This window comes from Odontesthes bonariensis, chromosome 20 (assembly GCF_027942865.1).
Source record: "Odontesthes bonariensis isolate fOdoBon6 chromosome 20, fOdoBon6.hap1, whole genome shotgun sequence".
Classification (NCBI taxonomy): domain Eukaryota; kingdom Metazoa; phylum Chordata; class Actinopteri; order Atheriniformes; family Atherinopsidae; genus Odontesthes; species Odontesthes bonariensis.
In genome coordinates this window covers 33,291,663-33,314,143 of record NC_134525.1, presented here as the reverse complement: position 1 = coordinate 33,314,143, position 22,481 = coordinate 33,291,663, and the positions used below count along the sequence as shown (strand labels likewise).

General features: G+C 47.4%; 1 protein-coding gene across 1 annotated transcript in view; it reads left to right on the top strand.

Moving 5' to 3' along the window:
- The window catches only part of sspo (SCO-spondin), a 148,128-nt gene that overhangs the window by 48,482 nt on the left and 77,165 nt on the right, over window positions 1-22,481 (top strand). Inside the window, exons 48-64 of the mRNA XM_075452417.1 lie at window positions 2,104-2,281; window positions 2,379-2,454; window positions 3,111-3,132; window positions 3,243-3,363; window positions 3,624-3,837; window positions 3,930-4,071; window positions 4,243-4,407; window positions 4,595-4,795; window positions 4,977-5,057; window positions 5,148-5,302; window positions 5,514-5,658; window positions 5,735-5,899; window positions 6,016-6,207; window positions 6,349-6,471; window positions 6,742-6,871; window positions 7,098-7,223; window positions 16,975-17,066. Coding sequence (XP_075308532.1) covers window positions 2,104-2,281; window positions 2,379-2,454; window positions 3,111-3,132; window positions 3,243-3,363; window positions 3,624-3,837; window positions 3,930-4,071; window positions 4,243-4,407; window positions 4,595-4,795; window positions 4,977-5,057; window positions 5,148-5,302; window positions 5,514-5,658; window positions 5,735-5,899; window positions 6,016-6,207; window positions 6,349-6,471; window positions 6,742-6,871; window positions 7,098-7,223; window positions 16,975-17,066 — 2,328 coding nt within the window. The remainder of the gene's footprint in view (window positions 1-2,103; window positions 2,282-2,378; window positions 2,455-3,110; window positions 3,133-3,242; window positions 3,364-3,623; window positions 3,838-3,929; window positions 4,072-4,242; window positions 4,408-4,594; window positions 4,796-4,976; window positions 5,058-5,147; window positions 5,303-5,513; window positions 5,659-5,734; window positions 5,900-6,015; window positions 6,208-6,348; window positions 6,472-6,741; window positions 6,872-7,097; window positions 7,224-16,974; window positions 17,067-22,481) is intronic.

Sequence of the window (22,481 nt, the reverse complement as noted above, 5' to 3'; positions counted from 1 at the left end):
GCACTTTGTTTGGTTCAGTTTCTTCTTCTCTTTTCTCGAGTATCAATTTATAGTTCAGACTTTTGGTAAGTGACAAAAACCAAACATTATTTACAAAGGCACTCTAATTAGTTACTAGTTGTCTCCTCCAGACTTCAGGACTACTGCAACGGAATCCCCATCAAAAGCTGCAGTACACTCCAAAAAGTGCTGCCCCCATTCTCCATTCACTACACTGGCTCCCCGGCTGCTCAGATTGAGAACAATGTCTCTCCTCACCACAGCAAGATCCCTGCGCTCTTCAAAATCCTCCAGTGTCCTCCCCCCAGGACTAAGACCGGCACAATGGGGGGTCCAGACTTTCTGCTCCATCGCTCCACACCTGTGGTCACAAAACCTTCCTTTTAAAGAGACATTTTCATTTTTAAATCCACTATGCTTGAGAAAAATATAATACAAAACGTCCAATCACGGAAATACTTTTAACTTTTCCCTTTTTTTTTTATAAACATATAACATATAAAACCTCTGTGTCTAACTATAGAGTTAGACACAGAGGTTGTGGCACAGGGATGGCGACAGGAGTGATGTTGCTATCAATCAGAGATGGGGGTGGAGGTACAGCTGGACAGAAGAAGCCTGTTGGTGACAGTTGCTGCAGAGGTAGAGGTGCAGTCAGGCAGAGGAGGGGGCTTGGCGATGCAGGTTGCCATTGAGGTGGAAGCAGTATAGAGGAAGCAGCTGTAGTGGTGGGGGTGGAGGGAGCAGCAGCAGAGGAGGGAAAAGCCACACTGTCAAACCTGTTGTAATAATGGTTGAAAGTATTGGCTCTGTCCACATCACCTTCTACAGACTGAGAGTTCTTCAGTCTGTATCCAGTGATGGTCCTCATGCCCCTCCACACCTCTCTGGTGTTATTGTTCTCCAGCTGTCTCTCCACCTTTTTCTTGTACTCCACCTTAGCTCGACGTAATGTCTTTTTAAGCTCCTGTTGTACACTCCACTTCCTGAAAGATCTGGTAGTAACAGGAAGTCTTTGTACACACGGTCTGTATGTGGGTTGTAGATAGACCATGCTGTGATCAGATCTACCCAGTGGTGGAAGAGACACTGTCCTGTAAGCCTCCTTCACGTTAGCATAGAACAGATCTAATGTCTTTTCTCCACGTGTTGGACAGTCCACATACTGTACAAAGCCAGTCAGGCAGGAGGATAGAGAGATGTGGTTGAAATCTCCTGTGATTGCAATGAATGCCTCAGGATGCTGGGTCTGTATCCTAGCAACGGCGTCATGGATGACGTCACACGCCGTTACAGGTGCCGCCCTCGGTGGAATGTAAACAACGATGACGACTGTGTATGGAAACTCTCTGGGCGCATAGAATGCACGGAAACCAACTGACAGCAGTTCGATGTCTGGACAACAAACTTTTTTGATTTGATTTGATTTATTTAATTGTATCAGAAAAGTCTTACACACATTCAAAGACTCAAAACACAATTGAGGATAAAAACACAATAAAGTCCAGGACTTATTTCCATTGTGGTCCTCACAAAAAACATTAAGACAAGACAAGCTACGACAAGACACTCACAGAGTGTATGACAAACAGTAATAAATAACATAGAATGCAAACCACATTTTTCTTAAATAAAAATAAACGACAGTAGCTGACCCCCTGCTCTATTCAGCTACCCTCTCTAGTAACCAGGCCCTCTCCTTAACGGTCACATTGCGGGGGTTTACCCATCTCTGATTAAAGAACAGTATAACACCCCCGCCTTTCCGCTTACCGCCGCTCGTACTCAGGTCTCGATCCGCTCGTACGGCTGTGAAGCCGGGTATGTCCACACATGCTCAGTAGCAGTGCACATTGTCAAAAAATAAAAATAAAACAAAATATAAATAAAAAATAGATCACTGAAGATCACTAAAAATGTTTAGATAAAAACTAAAAATGTTTAGATAAAAACTAAAAATTACATATAATCATATAAACGACGAACATAATTGAGAGCTACACAGACTTGCTGCCGATAAGGTCGGCGCATAGCAACAATCACAATTATGATGTAAAGTGCCTTGGAAATAAAATGTATTGATATTATCCTCTTCATATGCAGATACTCAGTCCTTATCTACAGCCGCCAGTCCACGTCGCTGTCCGACCGGTCAGTTCTCCTGCCACCCGCCAGGGGGCTGCATCAATGCAGCACAGCGATGTGATGGTATCCATCACTGTCCCAGAGGAGAGGATGAAAACGGATGCCGCCCAACTGACATCACCACTCAGTCAGACAGGTGGAGGCTGTTTTTACTGCTTATGGTACTCCTGAGAGTAGAAGCAGTACTATTGAGTTGAATGTATTCCTCATCATTGCTGTTTATTCATTTACAGTTCATACACAGCCACCCCTTCTCCTCTGAAGACTCCATCAGCGGCTGCTGTTACTATATCTGCTGTAACACCAACAGTAAGGATACTATTAACTAAAACATCTGCTTTGAACTTTCTGCAGAATCTTAAGAATTCAGAGTGAGTGATGGGTCTCCCAGATCTAATACGCATTGGCAAACCGTGGCTCAGTGGTTAGAGTGGGTCGTCCAATAATCGGAAAGTTGAACTCTCACCACTCAAAGATTGGTGAAAGTCCACCTCTTTGCCATGACCGAGGTGCCATTGATTAAGGCACCGTACCCCCATGCTCGCCGGGCGCTGTGAATGGCTGCCCACCACTCCAGTGTCTGGCATCTGTTTTTATGAGTGTTTGATCATGTGCGTGTGTGTGTTCAACAGGTGCCAACCTGGATGGGTTAAAAGCAGAGGACAAATTTTATTTCCCTGTACAAGACAATAAATCTGATCTTAAAGAGTTAACATTACAGCGGGGAAAAAACAAAGATTTTTATCAGTGATGTTGATGCAGAAAAATATCTTTGATCAAAGTTTTTTGAACATTTTATTCAAGTTTAAAAATGTTCTAAAATCATAATTCTAATTTTGTGAAACTCCACAGTAGTCATTTTCAGTCTTTACATTTGGGATCACGCTGCTTGCAGAAGGTTACAGCTGGTAATGCAATCGTAAATCTAAGATGATGTGTTCTAATCTGATGTAATACATTTTCAGGAAGGTCGCGCAGGATATATTGGTGAGTTTTAAATAGGATTTTTGCAAATGCATTTTTGTTTCACAGTCTCTTAGTTGTAAGTGTTTAGGAGGCCAGGCTGAGTGATATTACCAGACAATCCTTTGTTGCAGGTTTTTGCTCTTCTCCTCTGGGACTGGAGGATGGGCGAATTCGTTATGGCCAGCTGACCTCATCTTCACAACGTGAGAACAACCCTGCTGATGCTGGAAGACTGAACATTGTCCCTAACATGTGAGTCATTAGATATTTGAACAATGAAACATATTTCTTGCATATTTTCTTCTGTCACTGTAGTTTCTTCTGTCTCACTATTGAACTCTCAGCAAAGTATAATCACCCCCCCCCACCAAGATTTCCATCTATCAATCATCCTTCTCACTCCCTTAATCAGTACACAGACACTTGTATATATCTATGTGTGTAGTCCTTCTCGGTGACACATTTGTTCATCATGTTTAGATAACCACAGATATCTTCTCTGGTTCCCACAGTCAAGTTATGGAACCTGGTTGGAGCCCCTTGCCCACAGATCCCCTGCCATATCTTCAGGTGGATTTCCTGGAGCCCACATGGGTATCGGGGGTAGTGACACAGGGCAGTGAACGCACGTGGGGTTATCTCTCTAAATACCGACTTGCATTCGCCCTGCACAGCAGCCTCTTCATAGATTATACAGAGGATAGGAAGCCTGGTGGCCCTGCAAAGGTATTGTGATCTTTTGCATTTTTATGTGACATAGTGTGTTGTAAAGTAAAAAAAAATGGACTGTAAACACATGTCATATTGCTGTTGTGTAGGTGTTTGAAGTACGATTGGTGGGCAGAACCCCTGTGACCCGTTGGCTTGGCAGGCTGGTCAGAGCACGCTACATGCACATTATCCCAGTGGAATTCAGGCACACGTTTTACTTGCGTGTGGAGATCCTTGGCTGCAGAGGAGGTGAGGAATTTAAATAGATGATGATGATCAAAACTATCAGACCATAACTCCCCTTGCTGACTAGTTTGTCTACAGCACAAGTTTTTTTTTTTTATGAATGCAGTAGTCACTGTCTCTACAGCAGTCATCTCAGTAGTGTTCAAGAAAGATTTTTTTCTTCTGCTTGTGCAGATGAGCTGTTGATCCCCAGTAGTGGGACCACATCTCCTTCTGTGATTGTGCAACACTGTAAGCCTGGACAATTTTCATGTCAACACAGTAAGGAGTGCATCCCAGTGTCAGTGATTTGTGATGGTCGAGTGGACTGCATGGACCACTCTGATGAGATCAACTGTGGTAAGAGTTCAATTCAATTCATTTTTATTTATATAGCGCCGAATACAACAAATGTCATCTCAAGGCACTTATAGTGTAGGAGTAGGAGTTATAGTGTCAATGGCATCAAATGATGAAAACTAACTAACATTGAGCCACGGATCACTTTGTGTTTATATCTGTGTGTATTTCTCCTTTTTCCCTTCAGGCACTGCTCCAACCAAAGGCATTCCGGGGATTCACAATCAGACCAACTACACTGGGAGACCAGGTTTCCATGGCAACGCCACAACAGGTGTCCCAGGCCTACATATTACCATTACTCAAGGTGGCTTTCCTGGTGTAGCAACACCAGCAACGCCAGAAGACACAGGACCAACCAGACTTCAAAAGATAACAACTCCAAGTACTGATCAGCTAACTTTCACTTCCTATCTCTGCAATGACAAGTTGATGCTTTAACTGTTTAAACTTTTAAATGTAAAGACTAAAGAATTATTTGAATTTCAGTTTCAGTGATGAACCCAATATTGCTTTTATATTTGTTCTTTCCGAACCCATCAGGTCATGCAATTGTTTATATGTTTATTCAGGGGTCACAGCAGGTCACCCTGGACTGCATCTCACCACATTAATTCAGCCTGGAAGACCTGGTCTTCAAACTGCAACAGGTGGGACATTATGGCCCCCTCGGTTATGCTGGAACCAACTCATTTAACAGAAAAGACAGAGTGTTACCTCAATGTTCTGTTGATTTACAGCTCCAACAGTCACCACGAGACCCCATGACGGTGGTCTACCCAGAGTGCTTTGTGTGGAGGGCCAGTTTGCATGCTGGTCATTTGGCTGTGTGGACTCCACACTAGTGTGTGATGGGAAAAAGGACTGTTTGGATGGGTCAGATGAAGAACGTTGTGGTATGCATCACTAGCATGTCAGGCTCCATAAGAATGGGAGTATGCAAGAATAGAATTCTGATAACTTAAACATCATTAGCCAACAACATAAAGGGAGACTCTTCTGCATTGAAGATATTTGTATCACATTGTGGACAATTTCCAGTAAAATATAAAAGTTCAAATTGTACACCAAGTAAAGTTTTGTTACTTTATTTTCCTGTGTGTTCGGGCACCACAGCCAACCCTCCAGTGACTCCACAGCGCCCCTGCTCTCCTAAGCAATTTTCCTGTGACAGTGGGGAGTGTATCCATCTTGACCACAGGTGTGACCTGCGGAGACACTGCATGGATGGAACAGATGAAAAAGACTGTGGTAGGTTTTGCATCTCTGAAGTGGTGATCTGATCAAACTTTTTATCTTCCTTGACATCGTCTCTTCTCTCCTCAAGTGGACTGCATCATGTCTCCGTGGACAGCGTGGAGTGCTTGCAGTATGACGTGCGGTCTTGGCTCCTTGTTCCGGCAGAGGGACGTAATAAGGGAGGCTCTGCCTGGAGGGTCCTGTGGTGGAGCTCAGTTTGACAGTCGAGCCTGCTTTGCTCACGCGTGTCCAGGTCTGTCCTCTGACCTCTGTCCATCACATCATCTGCTTGGATGCACCCTCTACAAGTACCCAGTCTGTGATCTAAAGATGAACCACATGTCCACGTGTCCCTGTGTCTTCTTGTAGTGAATGGTCATTGGTCAGAGTGGACAGAATGGTCCGACTGTAATGCTCTGTGTGGAGGAGGTGTCAGACAGAGGAACCGGACCTGCTCCGCCCCTCCTCCTAAGAATGGTGGACGAGAATGTGAGGGCATGAACCGGCAGAGCCAGAGCTGCCACAACCAGCCGTGCACTAATAAGACAGACACACAGACAGGTGGGTGTCTGCTGCTGGGGTTCGAATACTTGAGATATTTTTTGTAATCTGGAGATGACGTTCAAATGCTCCTGATGTGAATGATTTGATTATTCCAGTGCTGTAAACAGTTTGAATCCTGTCACTGTTACTGAATGGCAGGCTGTGTCAGTGGCATGGTGCTGGTGACGGAGGAAGACTGCCAGGCCAGAAGAGTCGAGCCCTGTCCTCCTACCTGCACTGATCTCAGCATGACCACCAACTGCACTGCATCCTGTATTGTGGGTAGGACGCACATTTTTGGATCATGTTTTTGGCCAATGAATACATCAATTCTGTGCTAATGAAAAACTTGAATGGTCTCCTGCCTGTAAGTACAAGTCTTGATCATTATCTCCATTAAGCAAGTATGTACTGTCTTACCTCCTTGTTACACTGTAAGCTGTAGCTTCAAATGTAGTGGTTAAAACCAGTCAAACCTTTGCCAGCTGGATCGATCAGTTTATTCTAAAGCAACTGGAACATAGTTTATGACAGATAGATGTCTGTCCTCAGGGTGCCGCTGTCCCGATGGGTTTTACCTTCAGGCGGGACAATGTGTGAAGTCCAGCAAATGTGTGTGTCATTGGGATGGAGAAACGATGGAGCCAGGACAGGTGATCAGCACAGACCAGTGTACCACATGGTGAGAGACAGACTCATTTTTAAATGTTTGGGCCTGGTTTTGCAATTTTTTTTTCGTAAAAAAACATGTAAATCAGTAAACTCACTGAAATGTGTTGTACATCATAAACTGCCTAAAGATAAACATCTGATGATGAATCATTATTCATTAAGGATCCCACAGTCACAATTATATCATGTGTGACACAAATATATCAGAATTGAATGGCTTACGTTTACTCCGCCAGTGTGTGCAGAGATGGACAAGTCACCTGCGACAAATCCGCCTGTGTGGTGACCTGTCACTGGTCAGCCTGGTCGTCATGGTCACTGTGTGATGTTACCTGTGGTGTGGGTTTACAGCAACGCTTCAGGTGAGCTTATTTTATTCAGTACATGTTTAGAGGGCCTTATTCTGTAGTGGATGGAAGCCCCTTTAAGCTCCCTCCTTTCACTCTCCAAGAGACTCATTTGATCAGTTATTTTACCTTACAAATAGAAGGTGTCTATCAGAGGATGCTGTAACCAGATTTAAAGAATTAATTCTATCATCCTTTTCTTCACTGCCATGTGCAGATATGACAGAGGACGACTACCTAAACTTTACTCCAGCAGCACTTGACTCTCTTGTTGACAGCACTATAGTTTCAATGCGTACAGCACTGGACAATGTTGCCCCTCTGAAAAGGAAGGTAATCAGTCAGAAGAGGTTGGCTCCTTGGTATAATTCACAGCTGCGTGCTTTAAAGCAGACTGCAAGAAAGCTGGAGAGACAGTGGCGTTCCTCTAATTTAGAAGAGTCTCAGTTAGTCTGGAAAGATAGTTTAACAATGTATAAGAAAGCCCTTCGTAAAGCTAGAACTGCTTATTATTCATCATTGATAGAAGAGAATAAGAATAATCCCAGGTTTCTTTTCAGCACTGTAGCCAGTCTGACTAAGAGTCCGAGCTCTGCTGAGCCAGTTATTCCTTTAACTCTCAGCAGTGATGATTTCATGAGCTTCTTTATTAATAAAATTGTTTCTATCAGAGAGAAGATTGATGGAGTCCTTCCCACTATTATCAGTGATGTATCATCAAGTACAGCAGCTTTAGAAGTATCTTTAGAACCTGATTTGTATTTAGACGGCTTCTGCCCAGTTGATCTCTCTGAACTAACAACAGCAATAGTCTCTTCTAAACCATCAACTTGTGTTTTAGACCCAATCCCAACCAGACTGTTCAAGGAGGTTTCCCATTAATTGACACTTCCATATTGGATTTGATCAATCTGTCTTTATTGACAGGATATGTACCTCAGCCTTTTAAGGTTGCTGTAATTAAACCTTTACTTAAAAAACCTACTCTTGATTCAGAAGTGTTGGCTCATTATAGACCTATATCCAATCTCCCTTTTATGTCTAAAGTTCTTGAAAAAATAGTTGCAGCTCAGCTTTGTGATCACTTACACAGAAATAATCTGTTTGAAGAGTTTCAGTCAGGATTCAGAGTGCATCATAGCACAGAAACTGCACTGCTGAAAGTTACCAATGATCTCCTCTTAGCCTCTGATAGCGGACTTGTGTCTGTGCTTGTCCTGTTGGACCTCAGTGCTGCATTTGATACAGTTTCACTTTATACATGCTTCCATTAGGTAACATTATTAGACAGCATGGCATAAATTTCCATTGCTATGCTGATGATACTCAGCTGTACTTATCTATGAAATCAGATTAAACCTATATGCTGTGTCAGTGAGTCAGGGCTGGACTGACAGTCGGGCATACCGGGCATTTTCCCGGTGGGCCGACGCCCCTCGAGGGCCGGTGATGTCGGGTTTTTAAAAATTTTTTTTTGATTAATGTAAAAAAAAAAAAAGTGACCGGCGGGCGCCCCATGATTTCATGTTGACGGGGCTAGTCCAATGAAATCTCTCAGCACCTCTTTGGCCCGCCCCTCCCCTCACCGTTGACACAGGTCATCAGGCCTACCATTTGAGCTGAACGGACTAGGAGAGAACAGTCAAAAACCGAAATGGATAAACAACAGAAACGAAAGGGTGGTGCACAGAAGCTGCGAGATAAAAGGCTAAAAAGTCTACAAGCAGCAAAATGTGCGAAGCTTACTGACATGTTTGCAAGTGCTTCCACCACGACCACAGCACCGGGTGCAGGCCATCAAGTGCAGGGCCAGGGCCGTCAACATCATCAGCAGCCCCCAGTGCACGAGTGTCTCCGTAGAACAGTGTAGGCCAAACACAGAGGAAGAAGCTATCGAGGTGGATTCAGAGGTGGAGGAGGAGACAGACGTGACCCAGGGACAGATTGAGGAGGTCAGAATAGCCAGCCCGGTAAGAAGTATGCTAATGTTAGGCGAAATGTTAGCAGAATGACGACATGTTTTTTTTAATGGGAGCAAGGGCGTAATTTTGGGTAGGGAAGCTAGGGTCACGTCCCTACCAATATTCAGCCCCCAGGAGGATACGTTTAAAATGTCCATACCAATTTTGAATGGGAAATTGCACAGCGTTCGGGAAACAAAGGGTTAATTTTCCCCTTCTGCGGTTCCTTCTCTCAAAGACGGCGTGTGATTGGTGGGGACAGCCTTGCTATCTGTGATTGGCTCACCCTCTGTAGCGCTATGCCTGGCTTGTTGTTGCTAGGTTGGTTGCTAAGGGGTGATAGCGGGAAAACAGCTCGTCAACAGAGGCTGAGCGAAGTTTCAGTGCTCTGAGGAGGTTGAAAACATTGCTCGGGATAACAATGACGCAGGCACGGTTGAACCATGCTGCTGTCTGCCATATCCACCAGGACAGGTTGGATAGCATTAACATAAAACAAATATGCCAGCAGTTTGTCTGCGTCATTGACCGGAGGCGCTGTGCATTTGGCTCATTCATACAAGATTTGGCTAGTTAATAGGCTGAAAGCTACAAACTTAATAGTTTTTCAGGAAAAAGTGAGCCGTGGAAAAGTGTTTTTCATGTGACAGTTTATGTCTTTATTTTTAATAAATGTTTGCTGGACCTTAATCTTTTGACTGCTGGTGTTTTATTTTTGTGGGAACTGTGCAGAGCTAATAAATGCTTGTTGCTAATGCTAAGTAGTCATCCGACTACATTTTTAAAAAAGTGTATATTTCCACTTTTATTGTTCACACTTTTCACACTTATATTTGCAGTGTGCACTTTCAAAACTTCATCAGTTAATATTTTATACAAAATGCAGCAAACTCATCAACTTACAGATCCTGAAATTTCAGAAACACGTGTAATAATAAAACATCTTACTGTGGCGATGTCTGCCTGGGCCTGTGATAATGTTGAAGTCACCAGAAACTTGAGTGACTTGCATAAAAAAATCAATTCTCAATCTTGCCATTATGGTTTACATTAAAAAAATCAGATGGGATTTGCCATTATTCACCCCAGAATTGGTTAAAATGCAGAAAATTGCATCTATGAAATACAAAATTTTCTGGGGGACGACCCCCAGACTCCCAGCACAAATGAGGTGTCCCTCAACCTTAAGGGCCGTGTATACTTCGCAGCAGTGTGTCGCAGTGAGCTTGTCGCAGACACGACGCAGTTATTTTTGATTTATGCCTACTTTTGAAGCGCTGTCTGCGCTATGTTAATCCCACGCCACAACGCAAGAGGGACAATCACGAACAAGCTAGGATTGTGGGTGTTACGGTTACGGAGGTCATTCAACAACAATGGCGACTGGACGAATGTGCACTTTGATTGAGATGCAGCTGATCGATCTAGAAATAGAAGAAATATTGCTACTACTGGAGCTGGCAGAGAGGGAAAGAATCGGCACGGTTAGCGTCAGCCGGTTAGCAAACCGGAAATACGCATAGTGTAGAGCGAATGTAGAGTTGACCAATCAGAGGCCTCCTTTCTCTCCTCCCTGCGGCGATGTCTGCGGCACTGTCTGCGGTGAGTTACAATTTTGGGGAGGTGCACCAGAGTGTCTGCGTAGTGTCTGCGTAGTGTCTGCGTAGGGGGGGGGGGCATGTCTGCGTTAACTGCGACACACGCAGACGACCTGGTTTCCGACCATAAATCAGGCTTTAGGTGGTGGTGGAGTGGCAAATTATGTCCCCACCAATGTCAACACCATTATTACGCCCTTGAATGGGAGGACTGAGGGCTCTCCGTGTGCGTGGACACTTAAATGAGGTATTTATAGATAAACGACTGGTAGGCTACATCTTCACTACATCAGTATGGGGGGATCATGCTGAAATGATTTCTTATTTTATCCAGTCAGGCTGGAACACGAATAAAAAGCCAAGCCTGTTTTTTGCACAACCTTGTTGGTTAGGAGGTGGTCACCGACTGTGGTGTGTGTGTGTGTGTGTGTGTGTGTGTGTGTGTGTGTGTGTGTGTGTCTGCGCGTGCGCGTTTCTTTCACAGAGATCATTCAGAGTCTTTATTTTCAACTAATGCTATGAGTAGATTTACTTTATTTGAAGGTGTAAAAGTGACATGCACCTGTCATTAGCATTACAGTACTTAAACCATCATTAATGTAGGAAAGGCTATAACGTATCTAGTGCCATTCCATTTTGTAGGCTTATGTAAAGTTGACTGGTGTGCAGATATTGCAAATACCCAATGACATCAGTCATAGATATCAAGTGTGTCATTAATGTTTATGACACTCTCATGTAGACACCAAAGTGTTCAGTGTTATTTTAGCTTGTTATAACTATATTGTTTGCAGGTGTTACAGGTTACAGTTGCCCATATAATATTAGTGAAACAGTGCTTTGCTGAAATGGATTGGTAGGTAACCGGAGAAATACGAAATTAATATTCCTGCCTCGGTCATTTTCAACCCTCCGCTACATCAAACACAGACTGAGTAGTTGCCTTTCTGCCAGCAAACTGGAAGCCTTTATGTTGATGGCCACCGAGAAAGATGTTCTTGTGTCCCTTGATACTCACACAGTGATTGACAGAGTGGCAGAGAAGAGCGATTTAATGAAAAAACTGCTTTTGTAAGGTGAGGAGATTTATTTAAATGAATACATTTGAGTTAGGATTTAATTGCATTTTTCACAGAAAGTGATGAGATTCCATTTTTTGGTCCCAGTCCCCCCCTGCAGTGAGTGATGCAGAAAAACTGCTCCATGCATTTGTTACTTCAGGATCTTTGGACCTGAGCGCTTCAGGGAGAAATTGTCTAGCTATATAGTTACTCTAGATGGTATTTCCTTGGCTTCTAGTTCTACAGTGAGGAACCTTGGAGTTATTTTTGACCAGAACTTATCATTTGACTCGCATATAAAACAGGTTTCTAGGACTGCCTTCTTTCATCTTCGTAATATTGTTAAAATCAGGAACATCTTGTCTCAGAGTGATGCAGAAAAACTGCTCCATGCATTTGTTACTTCAGGATTGGACTGCTGTAATTCTTTATTATTGGGCTGTCCCACATATTCTCTGAAAAGCCTTCAGCTGATCCAAAATGCTGCAGCCAGAGTTCTGATGAGAACTAACAGCAGAGATCATATTTCTCCAGTTTTAGCTTCTCTTCATTGGCTCCCTGTTAAATTCAGAATAGAATTTAAGATTCTTCTCCTTACATATAAAGCTCTTAATGACCGAGCTCCATCATATCTTAAAGATCTCATTGTTGATTATAAACTCTACACCTCAATTATAGCTAAGAGACATTTATGCAGGATTTGATTGATGAAGACCAGACCGGTTTTATTAAAGATAGGGAAAACAAAAGATGATATAAGAAGGAGCTTACATTTTCTAGAAAATATACAGAGTAAGGAGTAAAGTGCAATTTTGGTAAGCATAGACGCCAAAAAGGCTTTCGAAAGTGTGAATTGGGTATTTCAGTATAAGGTATGGGAAAAATGTGGATTTAATGAGGAATCTGTGAATTGCATCAAGTTGTTATATCAGGAACCTATGGCAAGGATCAAAATAAGTGGTAGCTTCACAAAACGTTTCAGTCTGGAAAGGGGGACAAGACAGGGGTGCAGCCTCTCTCCGAGTCTATTCGCGTTATTTATCAAACCATTAGCCCAAATGATTAGGCAGGAGGAAAAAGTTAAAGGGGTGAAAATAGGAGGGGAGGAACATAAAATAGGATTATTTGTGGATGATATATTGATATTTTTAAAGCAACCCATCGAAAGCTTCCCAAACTTCATCAGGTTACTAGAGAATTATGGAAAATATTTGTGATACAAAATTGATGTCACAAAAACACAGATCTTGTCAATAAACTACTCCCGTCCCAAGAAATAAAGGATACATATAAACTCAATTGGAACGCTAAATCAATAAAATACATGGGAGTAAATATCACGAAAGGAATAGACAAAATATATGCTGCAAATTACACTAAAATAATCCAAAAAATAAGGAGAGACTTGGAGAGATGGTCAGCTATTATTGTGGCATAGTGGATTGTGCAGGTGTCCCATGTACAGAGACTACAGTCCTTGCTGCAGCTGGCCCCGGTTCGAGTCCCGCATTGGATGGCCCTTTGCTGCATGTCATTCCCCCTCTCTCTGCCCCCTGCTTCCTGTCTCTCTTCAACTGTCCTGTCCATCAAAGGCATATAAGCACAAATAATAATGCTACAATTTTTTTTTTTAAAAGAATAGAGATAATTAAGATAAATGTCCCACTCTTACACTTATACTTGTTTCAGTCTCTGCCAGTAATGATCCCACCAAAGCAGTTTATGGAATGGGACAGGTGGATATTGAGGTTTATATGGGGAGGAAAGAAACCTAGGACCAGGTACAAAACTCTGCAGCTCCCTAAAGACAAAGGAGGATTGGCTTTGCCAAGCCTCGAGGAGTATTTCTATGCCGCGCAAATCAGATATATTGGTGCAACAATGAGTATTTTTCAAGATGGAAAAGTATAGAAATAGAGGACGCTGAAGTATGAAACTTGATAGCAAATAAAGGCCTACTGGGAAAATTAGGTAACCAATTAGATGTAACCAAAACTACACTTGAAATATGGAATACTGTTGTTGAAAGGTATAAACTGGAGAAAGAAAGAAAGAAAGAAAGAAAGAAAGAAAGATTTTGAGTTGGTTTGCGTATGATGATAGGTTTATACCTGGGATAAATGATAAAGGGTTTAAACAATGGGCAAGAAAAGGGATCACAGCAATATGTACGATGGTTGAACGAGGTAAGCTGCAGAGTTTTGAGAAGTTGAGGGGTAGATTTGGATTAGATAAACATGAACAATATTGCTTCCTGCTCATAAAGGACTATTATGAGAAGGAGATAAAAACTGACACTTATAATGAAGTTGTTGAGGTATTTCGGAGAGCATATGAAGGGAAAAAATGCAGCTTAATCTCAGTCCTATATAGAAGTTTGATGTCATGCAGAAAGTATTCCTCTCTTTATATCTTTATTAATTGAAAGAACAAATAACTGAAGAAGAGTGGTTTAATATTTATAAAACGCAGTGCACATCCACTGGCTCCAGGAGAGAATTCAACTGGAAGAATATGGTCAGATTTTTCATAACTCCAAAGATTAGGAAAGGAGTGGCGACTACTCAACAACCATGGTGGAGAGATGCTGACCATACACACATATTCTGGTCCTGCCAAAAGTTAAAAGGATACTGGGACAAACTATGGAGGGGTTTACAAATTGATTGTAAATTGATTGATTCTGATTTTAGTTGTACTTTGTAGCACTTTGAGATTTTTGCTAATGAAAAGTGCGTTACAAATTTGATTTATTATTATTATTATTATTATTACAAAAAATAATAAGATATGAGATACCAAAAACATGTAAAATACTCTACTTGGGGAATTTAACACGAGACATAATACAAAGAGAGGATACCAAATCAAATCAAATCAAATTTATTTGTATAGCACATTTCATGTACAAACAGTTCAAAGTGCTTTACATAAAATAAAAGCATTGCAGCAGGGAGTGCAAGAAGCATTAAAAATGAAAAGAATACAAAGAGAAACAAATAAAATCATTTAAATGAATTTAAAATCAGGCAACAGTCTAGATAAGTTAAAAGATATTTCATGCATAGACACATGAGAACAGAAATGTCTTTAACCTGGATTTAAAAATGTCTCCATTTGGTGAAAGTTTAATCTCCACTGGCAGTTTGTTCCACTTGTTTGCAGCATAACAGCTAAATGCTGCTTCTCCATGTTTAGTCTGGACTCTGGACTGGACCAGCTGACCTGAGTCCTTGGATCTAAGAGCTCTGCTGGCTTTATATTCCCTGAACATGTCACAGATGTATTTTGGGCCTAAACCGTTCTGGGATTTGTAAACCATCAGCAGGCTTTTAAAATCTATTCTGTGACCGACTGGAAGCCAGAGTAAAGATTTTAAAACTGGTGTGATGTGTTCAGATCTCTTAGTCCGGGTTAAAACTCCAGCAGCAGCGTTCTGGATGAGCTGCAGATGTTTAATGCTCTTTTTTGGACCGAAAAACAAAAAGTTTCAGTGCAATCTGTTGGTTTTCTTAGCTAGGAAATTGTTTTTGAATTGGCTCTATATGAACGAATTGGATTATTTTATGAATTATGATTATTATTAATTAATTGAATTCCAATTGGCTTGAATTGGACTTACTATCTAAGTGCCTTGAGATGACATTTGTTGTATTTGGCGCTATATAAATAAAAATGAAAAAAAAAATAGAATTTTTGGGAAGTCCAGTTAAAAGAGCGTTACAGTGATGGAGTCTGCTGGAGATGAATGCATGGATGAGTTTCTCCTGGATAAGTATCTTGTTAAAGTGCTGGTATCAGCCAGAAAAAAAAAGGATTACGAGAATGTGATACAAAGTAGACCTAGCGACTGAGGAGCAGTGGATGTGCACTGTGGAAGAGATATTTGTAATGGAGAAAATCACACACAAACTGAGACTACAAGAGGCACAATTTGAGGATATGTGTGAAAAATGGACTGACTATAGAGGACGAGAAGAGGACACCACCATTGCCACTGGACAATAAGGACATTGATACAAGGATGATTGTTTAACTATGTATGTACAATGTGCCCTGGCCCCTGACACTGTAATTGTTGAAAGAAAAATTAATAAAAAATGAGTAAAGAGGAAAAAAAAAAAAAAGAAGACCTCACAGTTGGATATTTTCCTAACAGAGCACTTTGCTCTCAAACTGTAGGTTTACTTGAGGTTCCCAGAGTTTCTAAAAGTAGAATGGGAGGCAGAGCCTTCAGTTATCAATTCAATTCAATTCAACTCATTTTTTATTTATAGCGCCAAATACTGTACAACAAATGTCATCTCAGGGCACTTAGATAATAAAATCCAAGTCAAGCCAATTGCAATTCAATTAATTGTAATCATAATTATTCATAAAATATTTCATAAAACAATTCGTTCATATAGAGCCAATTCAAAAACAATTTCCTAGCTAAGGAAACCAACAGATTGCACTGAAAACTTTTTCTTTTTCGGTCCAATCAGGCCCCTCTCTGTGGAACCAGCTGCCAGTTTGGGAGGCAGAGCCTTCAGTTATCAGGCCCCTCTCTGTGGAACCAGCTGCCAGTTTGGGAGGCAAAGCCTTCAGTTATCAGGTCCCTCTCTGTGGAACCAGCTGCCAGTTTGGCTTCAGGAAGCAGACACCCTTTCCACTTTTAAGACCAGGCTTAAAACTTTCCTTTTTTATAAAGCTTATAGTTAGGGATGGCTCAGGTGAGCCTGAAACATCCCATAGTTAAGCTGCCATAGGCCCAGACTGCTGGGGGGCCTCATCTGTCACACCTTTCCTCACTTTACTCTCTTTTTCCCCTGTTTAATTTCTCAAATGATATTATGTACATGTGACATTATTCTGTATAAATGAATTTGACTAATTTTGAATTTAATTGATTGGATCATGACACCCTCACTACTTTGTATGTTCAGTTTCCTGGTTTTGTATACTCAAACACTCCTTGGTTGTTGTATTCTAGTACAAGACTTTCACTTTTGTGGAAAGATATTCCAAAAGTTGTTGATCTTTTGAAATTTTGAATTCTTCTTTATGCACCTGTTCAGAGCAAGGTTCTTCAGTCCCACACAATACACAGTAGATCTGGATCAGTTTGAGGGATTTTTAATCACTCTCTGTTCTCTCTTCTTAGGTCTCTGGTGAATCCGACAGGAGTATTCAAAGTCCAGCCCTGTCCAGGAGACTCCTCCGAGGCCCGTCGCTGCTACAGGCCTTGCCTTTCTGGTACATGAACTAATGCTGCAAGCACACCAAATGACACTAAATCTATTTTTCATGCTTTTTTTCCTTGGTTTGGGGGCCTCTTTTTATTTCTCTTTATATTCCACATTGTTGTCCAGATAAAAGCCAGTTTTCATATGAAAAAACTAATTTTAAAAAAGTTGAGATGTTGTGTAAAATGTAACTAAGACGGAATGCAATGATTTGCAAATCTCATAAACCAATATTTTGGCGCATTTCCACTAGCTCGGCACGGCTCGATACAGCTCGGTTTGGTCGTGTTTCCATTTACAACCGTTTCCATTTACAACCGAGTATACTTCGTGCCTCCTCGACGTGGGCGGGGTCGTCGTAACACGGCTGCGCGACCACAACAACAACAACAACAACAACAACAACAACAACAACAACGTACGAGGAGGATAGCATGGAGCACATGGAGACGCTCATGTTGCTGCTCGCCCTGTGGCTGCTGCTCACCCTGTGGCTGCTGCTCACCCTGTGGCTGCTCGCCCTGTGGCTGCTCGCCCTGTGGCTGCTCACCCTGTGGCTGCTGCTCACCCTGTGGCTGCTGCTCACCCTGTGGCTGCTCACCCTGTGGCTGCTCGCCCTGTGGCTGCTGCTCACCCTGTGGCTGCTGCTCACCCTGTGGCTGCTCACCCTGTGGCTGCTCGCCCTGTGGCTGCTGCTCACCCTGTGGCTGCTGCTCACCCTGTGGCTGCTCACCCTGTGGCTGCTCACCCTGTGGCTGCTGCTCACCCTGTCGCTGCCCGCCCTGTGGCTGCTCACCCTGTGGCTGCTCACCCTGTGGCTGCTCACCCTGTGGCTGCTGCTCACCCTGTGGCGGCTGCTCACCCTGTGGCAGCTGCTCACCCTGTGGCTGCTCACCCTGTGGTGGCTGCTCACCCTGTGGTGGCTGCTCGCCCTGTGGCTGCTGCTCACCCTGTGGCGGCTGCTCACCCTGTGGCAGCTGCTCACCCTGTGGCTGCTCACCCTGTGGTGGCTGCTCACCCTGTGGTGGCTGCTCACCCTGTGGCTGCTCGCCCTGTGGCTGCTGCTCGCCCTTTGGCTGCAGCTCACCCTGTGGCTGCTGCTCACCCTGTGGCTGCTCGCCCTGTGGCTGCTCACCCTGTGGCTGCTCACCCTGTGGCTGCCCGCCCTGTGGCTGCTCACCCTGTTGCTGCTCGCCCTGTGGCTGCTGCTCGCCCTGTCGCTGCTGCTCACCCTGTCGCTGCTCGCCCTGTGGCTGCTGCTCACCCTGTGGCAGCTGCTCACCCTGTGGCTGCTCACCCTGTGGCTGCTCACCCTGTGGCAGCTGCTCACCCTGTGGCTGCTGCTCACCCTGTGGCTGCTCACCCTGTGGCTGCTGCTCACCCTGTGGCTGCTGCTCACCCTGTTGCTGCTCACCCTTTGGCTGCTGCTCACCCTGTGGCTGCTCACCCTGTGGCAGCTGCTCACCCTGTGGTGGCTGCTCACCCTGTGGCTGCTGCTCACCCTGTGGTGGCTGCTCACCCTGTGGCTGCTGCTCGCCCTGTGGCTGCTGCTCACCCTGTGGCTGCTGCTCACCCTGTGGCTGCTCGCCCTGTGGCTGCTCACCCTATGGCTGCTCACCCTGTGGCTGTTCGCCCTGTGGCTGCTGCTCACCCTGTTGCTGCTCGCCCTGTGGCTGCTGCTCACCCTGTGGCGGCTGCTCACCCTGTGGCAGCTGCTCACCCTGTGGCTGCTCACCCTGTGGTGGCTGCTCACCCTGTGGTGGCCGCTCACCCTGTGGCTGCTGCTCACCCTGTGGTGGCTGCTCACCCTGTGGCTGCTCGCCCTGTGGCTGCTGCTCGCCCTTTGGCTGCAGCTCACCCTGTGGCTGCTGCTCACCCTGTGGCTGCTCGCCCTGTGGCTGCTCACCCTGTGGCTGCTCACCCTGTGGCTGCCCGCCCTGTGGCTGCTCACCCTGTTGCTGCTCGCCCTGTGGCTGCTGCTCGCCCTGTCGCTGCTGCTCACCCTGTCGCTGCTCGCCCTGTGGCTGCTGCTCACCCTGTGGCAGCTGCTCACCCTGTGGCTGCTCACCCTGTGGCTGCTCACCCTGTGGCAGCTGCTCACCCTGTGGCTGCTGCTCACCCTGTGGCTGCTCACCCTGTGGCTGCTGCTCACCCTGTGGCTGCTGCTCACCCTGTTGCTGCTCACCCTTTGGCTGCTGCTCACCCTGTGGCTGCTCACCCTGTGGCAGCTGCTCACCCTGTGGTGGCTGCTCACCCTGTGGCTGCTGCTCACCCTGTGGTGGCTGCTCACCCTGTGGCTGCTGCTCACCCTGTGGCGGCTGCTCACCCTGTGGCTGCTCGCCCTGTGGCTGCTGCTCGCCCTGTGGCTGCTGCTCACCCTGTGGCTGCTGCTCACCCTGTGGCTGCTCGCCCTGTGGCTGCTCACCCTATGGCTGCTCACCCTGTGGCTGCTCACCCTGTGGCTGCTCGCCCTGTGGCTGCTGCTCACCCTGTGGCTGCTCACCCTGTGGCTGCTGCTCACCCTGTGGCAGCTGCTCACCCTGTGGCTGCTCACCCTATGGCTGCTCACCCTGTGGCAGCTATTCACCCCGTGGCAGCTGCTCACCCTGTGGCTGCTACTCACCCTGTGGCTGCTGCTCACCCTGTTGCTGCTCACCCTGTGGCTGCTCACCCTGTGGCAGCTGCTCACCCTGTGGTGGCTGCTCACCCTGTGGCTGCTGCTCACCCTGTGGCAGCTGCTCACCCTGTGGCTGCTTGCCCTGTGGCTGCTGCTCGCCCTGTGGCTGCTCGCCCTGTGGCTGCTCACCCTGTGGCTGCTGCTCACCCTGTCGCTGCTCGCCCTGTGGCTGCTGCTCACCCTGTCGCTGCTGCTCACCCTGTCGCTGCTCGCCCTGTGGCTGCTGCTCACCCTGTGGCAGCTGCTCACCCTGTGGCTGCTCACCCTGTGGCAGCTGCTCACCCTGTGGCAGCTGCTCACCCTGTGGCTGCTACTCACCCTGTGGCTGCTCACCCTGTGGCTGCTGCTCACCCTGTGGTTGCTGCTCACCCTGTGGCTGCTGCTCACCCTGTGGCTGCTGCTCACCCTGTGGCTGCTCACCCTGTGGCAGCTGCTCACCCTGTGGTGGCTGCTCACCCTGTGGCTGCTGCTCAGCCCTTTGGCTGCTGCTCACCCTGTGGCTGCTGCTCACCCCGTGGCAGCTGCTCGCCCTGTGGCTGCTGCTCACCCTGTGGCCGCTGCTCACCCTGTGGCTGCTGCTCACCCTGTGGCAGCTGCTCGCCCTGTGGCTGCTGCTCACCCTGTGGTTGCTGCTCACCCTGTTGCTGCTCACCCTGTGGCTGCTCGCCCTGTGGCTGCTCGCCCTGTTGCTGCTCGCCCTGTGACTGCTGCTCACCCTGTGGCTGCTGCTCACCCTGTGGCTGCTCACCCTGTGGCTGCTCACCCTGTGGCTGCTGCTCACCCTGTTGCTGCTCACCCTTTGGCTGCTGCTCACCCTGTGGCTGCTCACCCTGTGGCAGCTGCTCACCCTGTGGTGGCTGCTCACCCTGTGGCTGCTGCTCACCCTGTGGTGGCTGCTCACCCTGTGGCTGCTGCTCACCCTGTGGCGGCTGCTCACCCTGTGGCTGCTCGCCCTGTGGCTGCTGCTCGCCCTGTGGCTGCTGCTCACCCTGTGGCTGCTGCTCACCCTGTGGCTGCTCGCCCTGTGGCTGCTCACCCTATGGCTGCTCACCCTGTGGCTGCTCACCCTGTGGCTGCTCGCCCTGTGGCTGCTGCTCACCCTGTGGCTGCTCACCCTGTGGCTGCTGCTCACCCTGTGGCAGCTGCTCACCCTGTGGCTGCTCACCCTATGGCTGCTCACCCTGTGGCAGCTATTCACCCCGTGGCAGCTGCTCACCCTGTGGCTGCTACTCACCCTGTGGCTGCTGCTCACCCTGTTGCTGCTCACCCTGTGGCTGCTCACCCTGTGGCAGCTGCTCACCCTGTGGTGGCTTCTCACCCTGTGGCTGCTGCTCACCCTGTGGCAGCTGCTCACCCTGTGGCTGCTCGCCCTGTGGCTGCTGCTCGCCCTGTGGCTGCTCGCCCTGTGGCTGCTCACCCTGTGGCTGCTGCTCACCCTGTCGCTGCTCGCCCTGTGGCTGCTGCTCACCCTGTCGCTGCTGCTCACCCTGTCGCTGCTCGCCCTGTGGCTGCTGCTCACCCTGTGGCTGCTCACCCTGTGGCAGCTGCTCACCCTGTGGCTGCTCACCCTGTGGCAGCTGCTCACCCTGTGGCTGCTCACCCTGTGGCAGCTGCTCACCCTGTGGCTGCTACTCACCCTGTGGCTGCTCGCCCTGTGGCTGCTGCTCACCCTGTGGCTGCTCACCCTGTGGCAGCTGCTCACCCTGTGGCTGCTCACCCTGTGGCAGCTGCTCACCCTGTGGCTGCTACTCACCCTGTGGCTGCTCACCCTGTGGCTGCTGCTCACCCTGTGGTTGCTGCTCACCCTGTGGCTGCTGCTCACCCTGTGGCTGCTGCTCACCCTGTGGCTGCTCACCCTGTGGCAGCTGCTCACCCTGTGGTGGCTGCTCACCCTGTGGCTGCTGCTCAGCCCTTTGGCTGCTGCTCACCCTGTGGCTGCTGCTCACCCCGTGGCAGCTGCTCGCCCTGTGGCTGCTGCTCACCCTGTGGCCGCTGCTCACCCTGTGGCTGCTGCTCACCCTGTGGCTGCTGCTCACCCTGTGGCAGCTGCTCGCCCTGTGGTTGCTGCTCGCCCTGTGACTGCTGCTCACCCTGTGGCTGCTCACCCTGTGGCTGCTGCTCACCCTGTGGCTGCTCACCCTGTGGCTGCTGCTCACCCTGTGGCAGCTGCTCGCCCTGTGGCTGCTGCTCACCCTGTGGTTGCTGCTCACCCTGTTGCTGCTCGCCCTGTTGCTGCTCGCCCTGTGGCTGCTTTCACCCTGTGGCTGCTCGCCCTGTGGCTGCTCGCCCTGTTGCTGCTCGCCCTGTGGCTGCTGCTCACCCTGTGGCTGCTCACCCTGTGGCTGCTCACCCTGTGGCTGCTGCTCACCCTGTGGCTGCTCACCCTGTGACTGCTGCTCACCCTGTGGCTGCTGCTCACCCTGTGGCTGCTCACCCTGTGGCTGCTCACCTTGTGGCTGCTGCTCACCCTGTGGCAGCTGCTCGCCCTGTGGCTGCTGCTCACCCTGTGGCAGCTGCTCGCCCTGTGGTTGCTGCTCGCCCTGTGACTGCTGCTCATCCTGTCGCTGCTCACCCTGTGGCTGCTGCTCACCCTGTGGCTGCTCACCCTGTGGTTGCTGCTCGCCCTGTGACTGCTGCTCACCCTGTGGCTGCTCACCCTGTGGTTGCTGCTCGCCCTGTGACTGCTGCTCGCCCTGTTGCTGCTCACCCTGTGGCTGCTGCTCACCCTGTGGCTGCTCACCCTGTGGC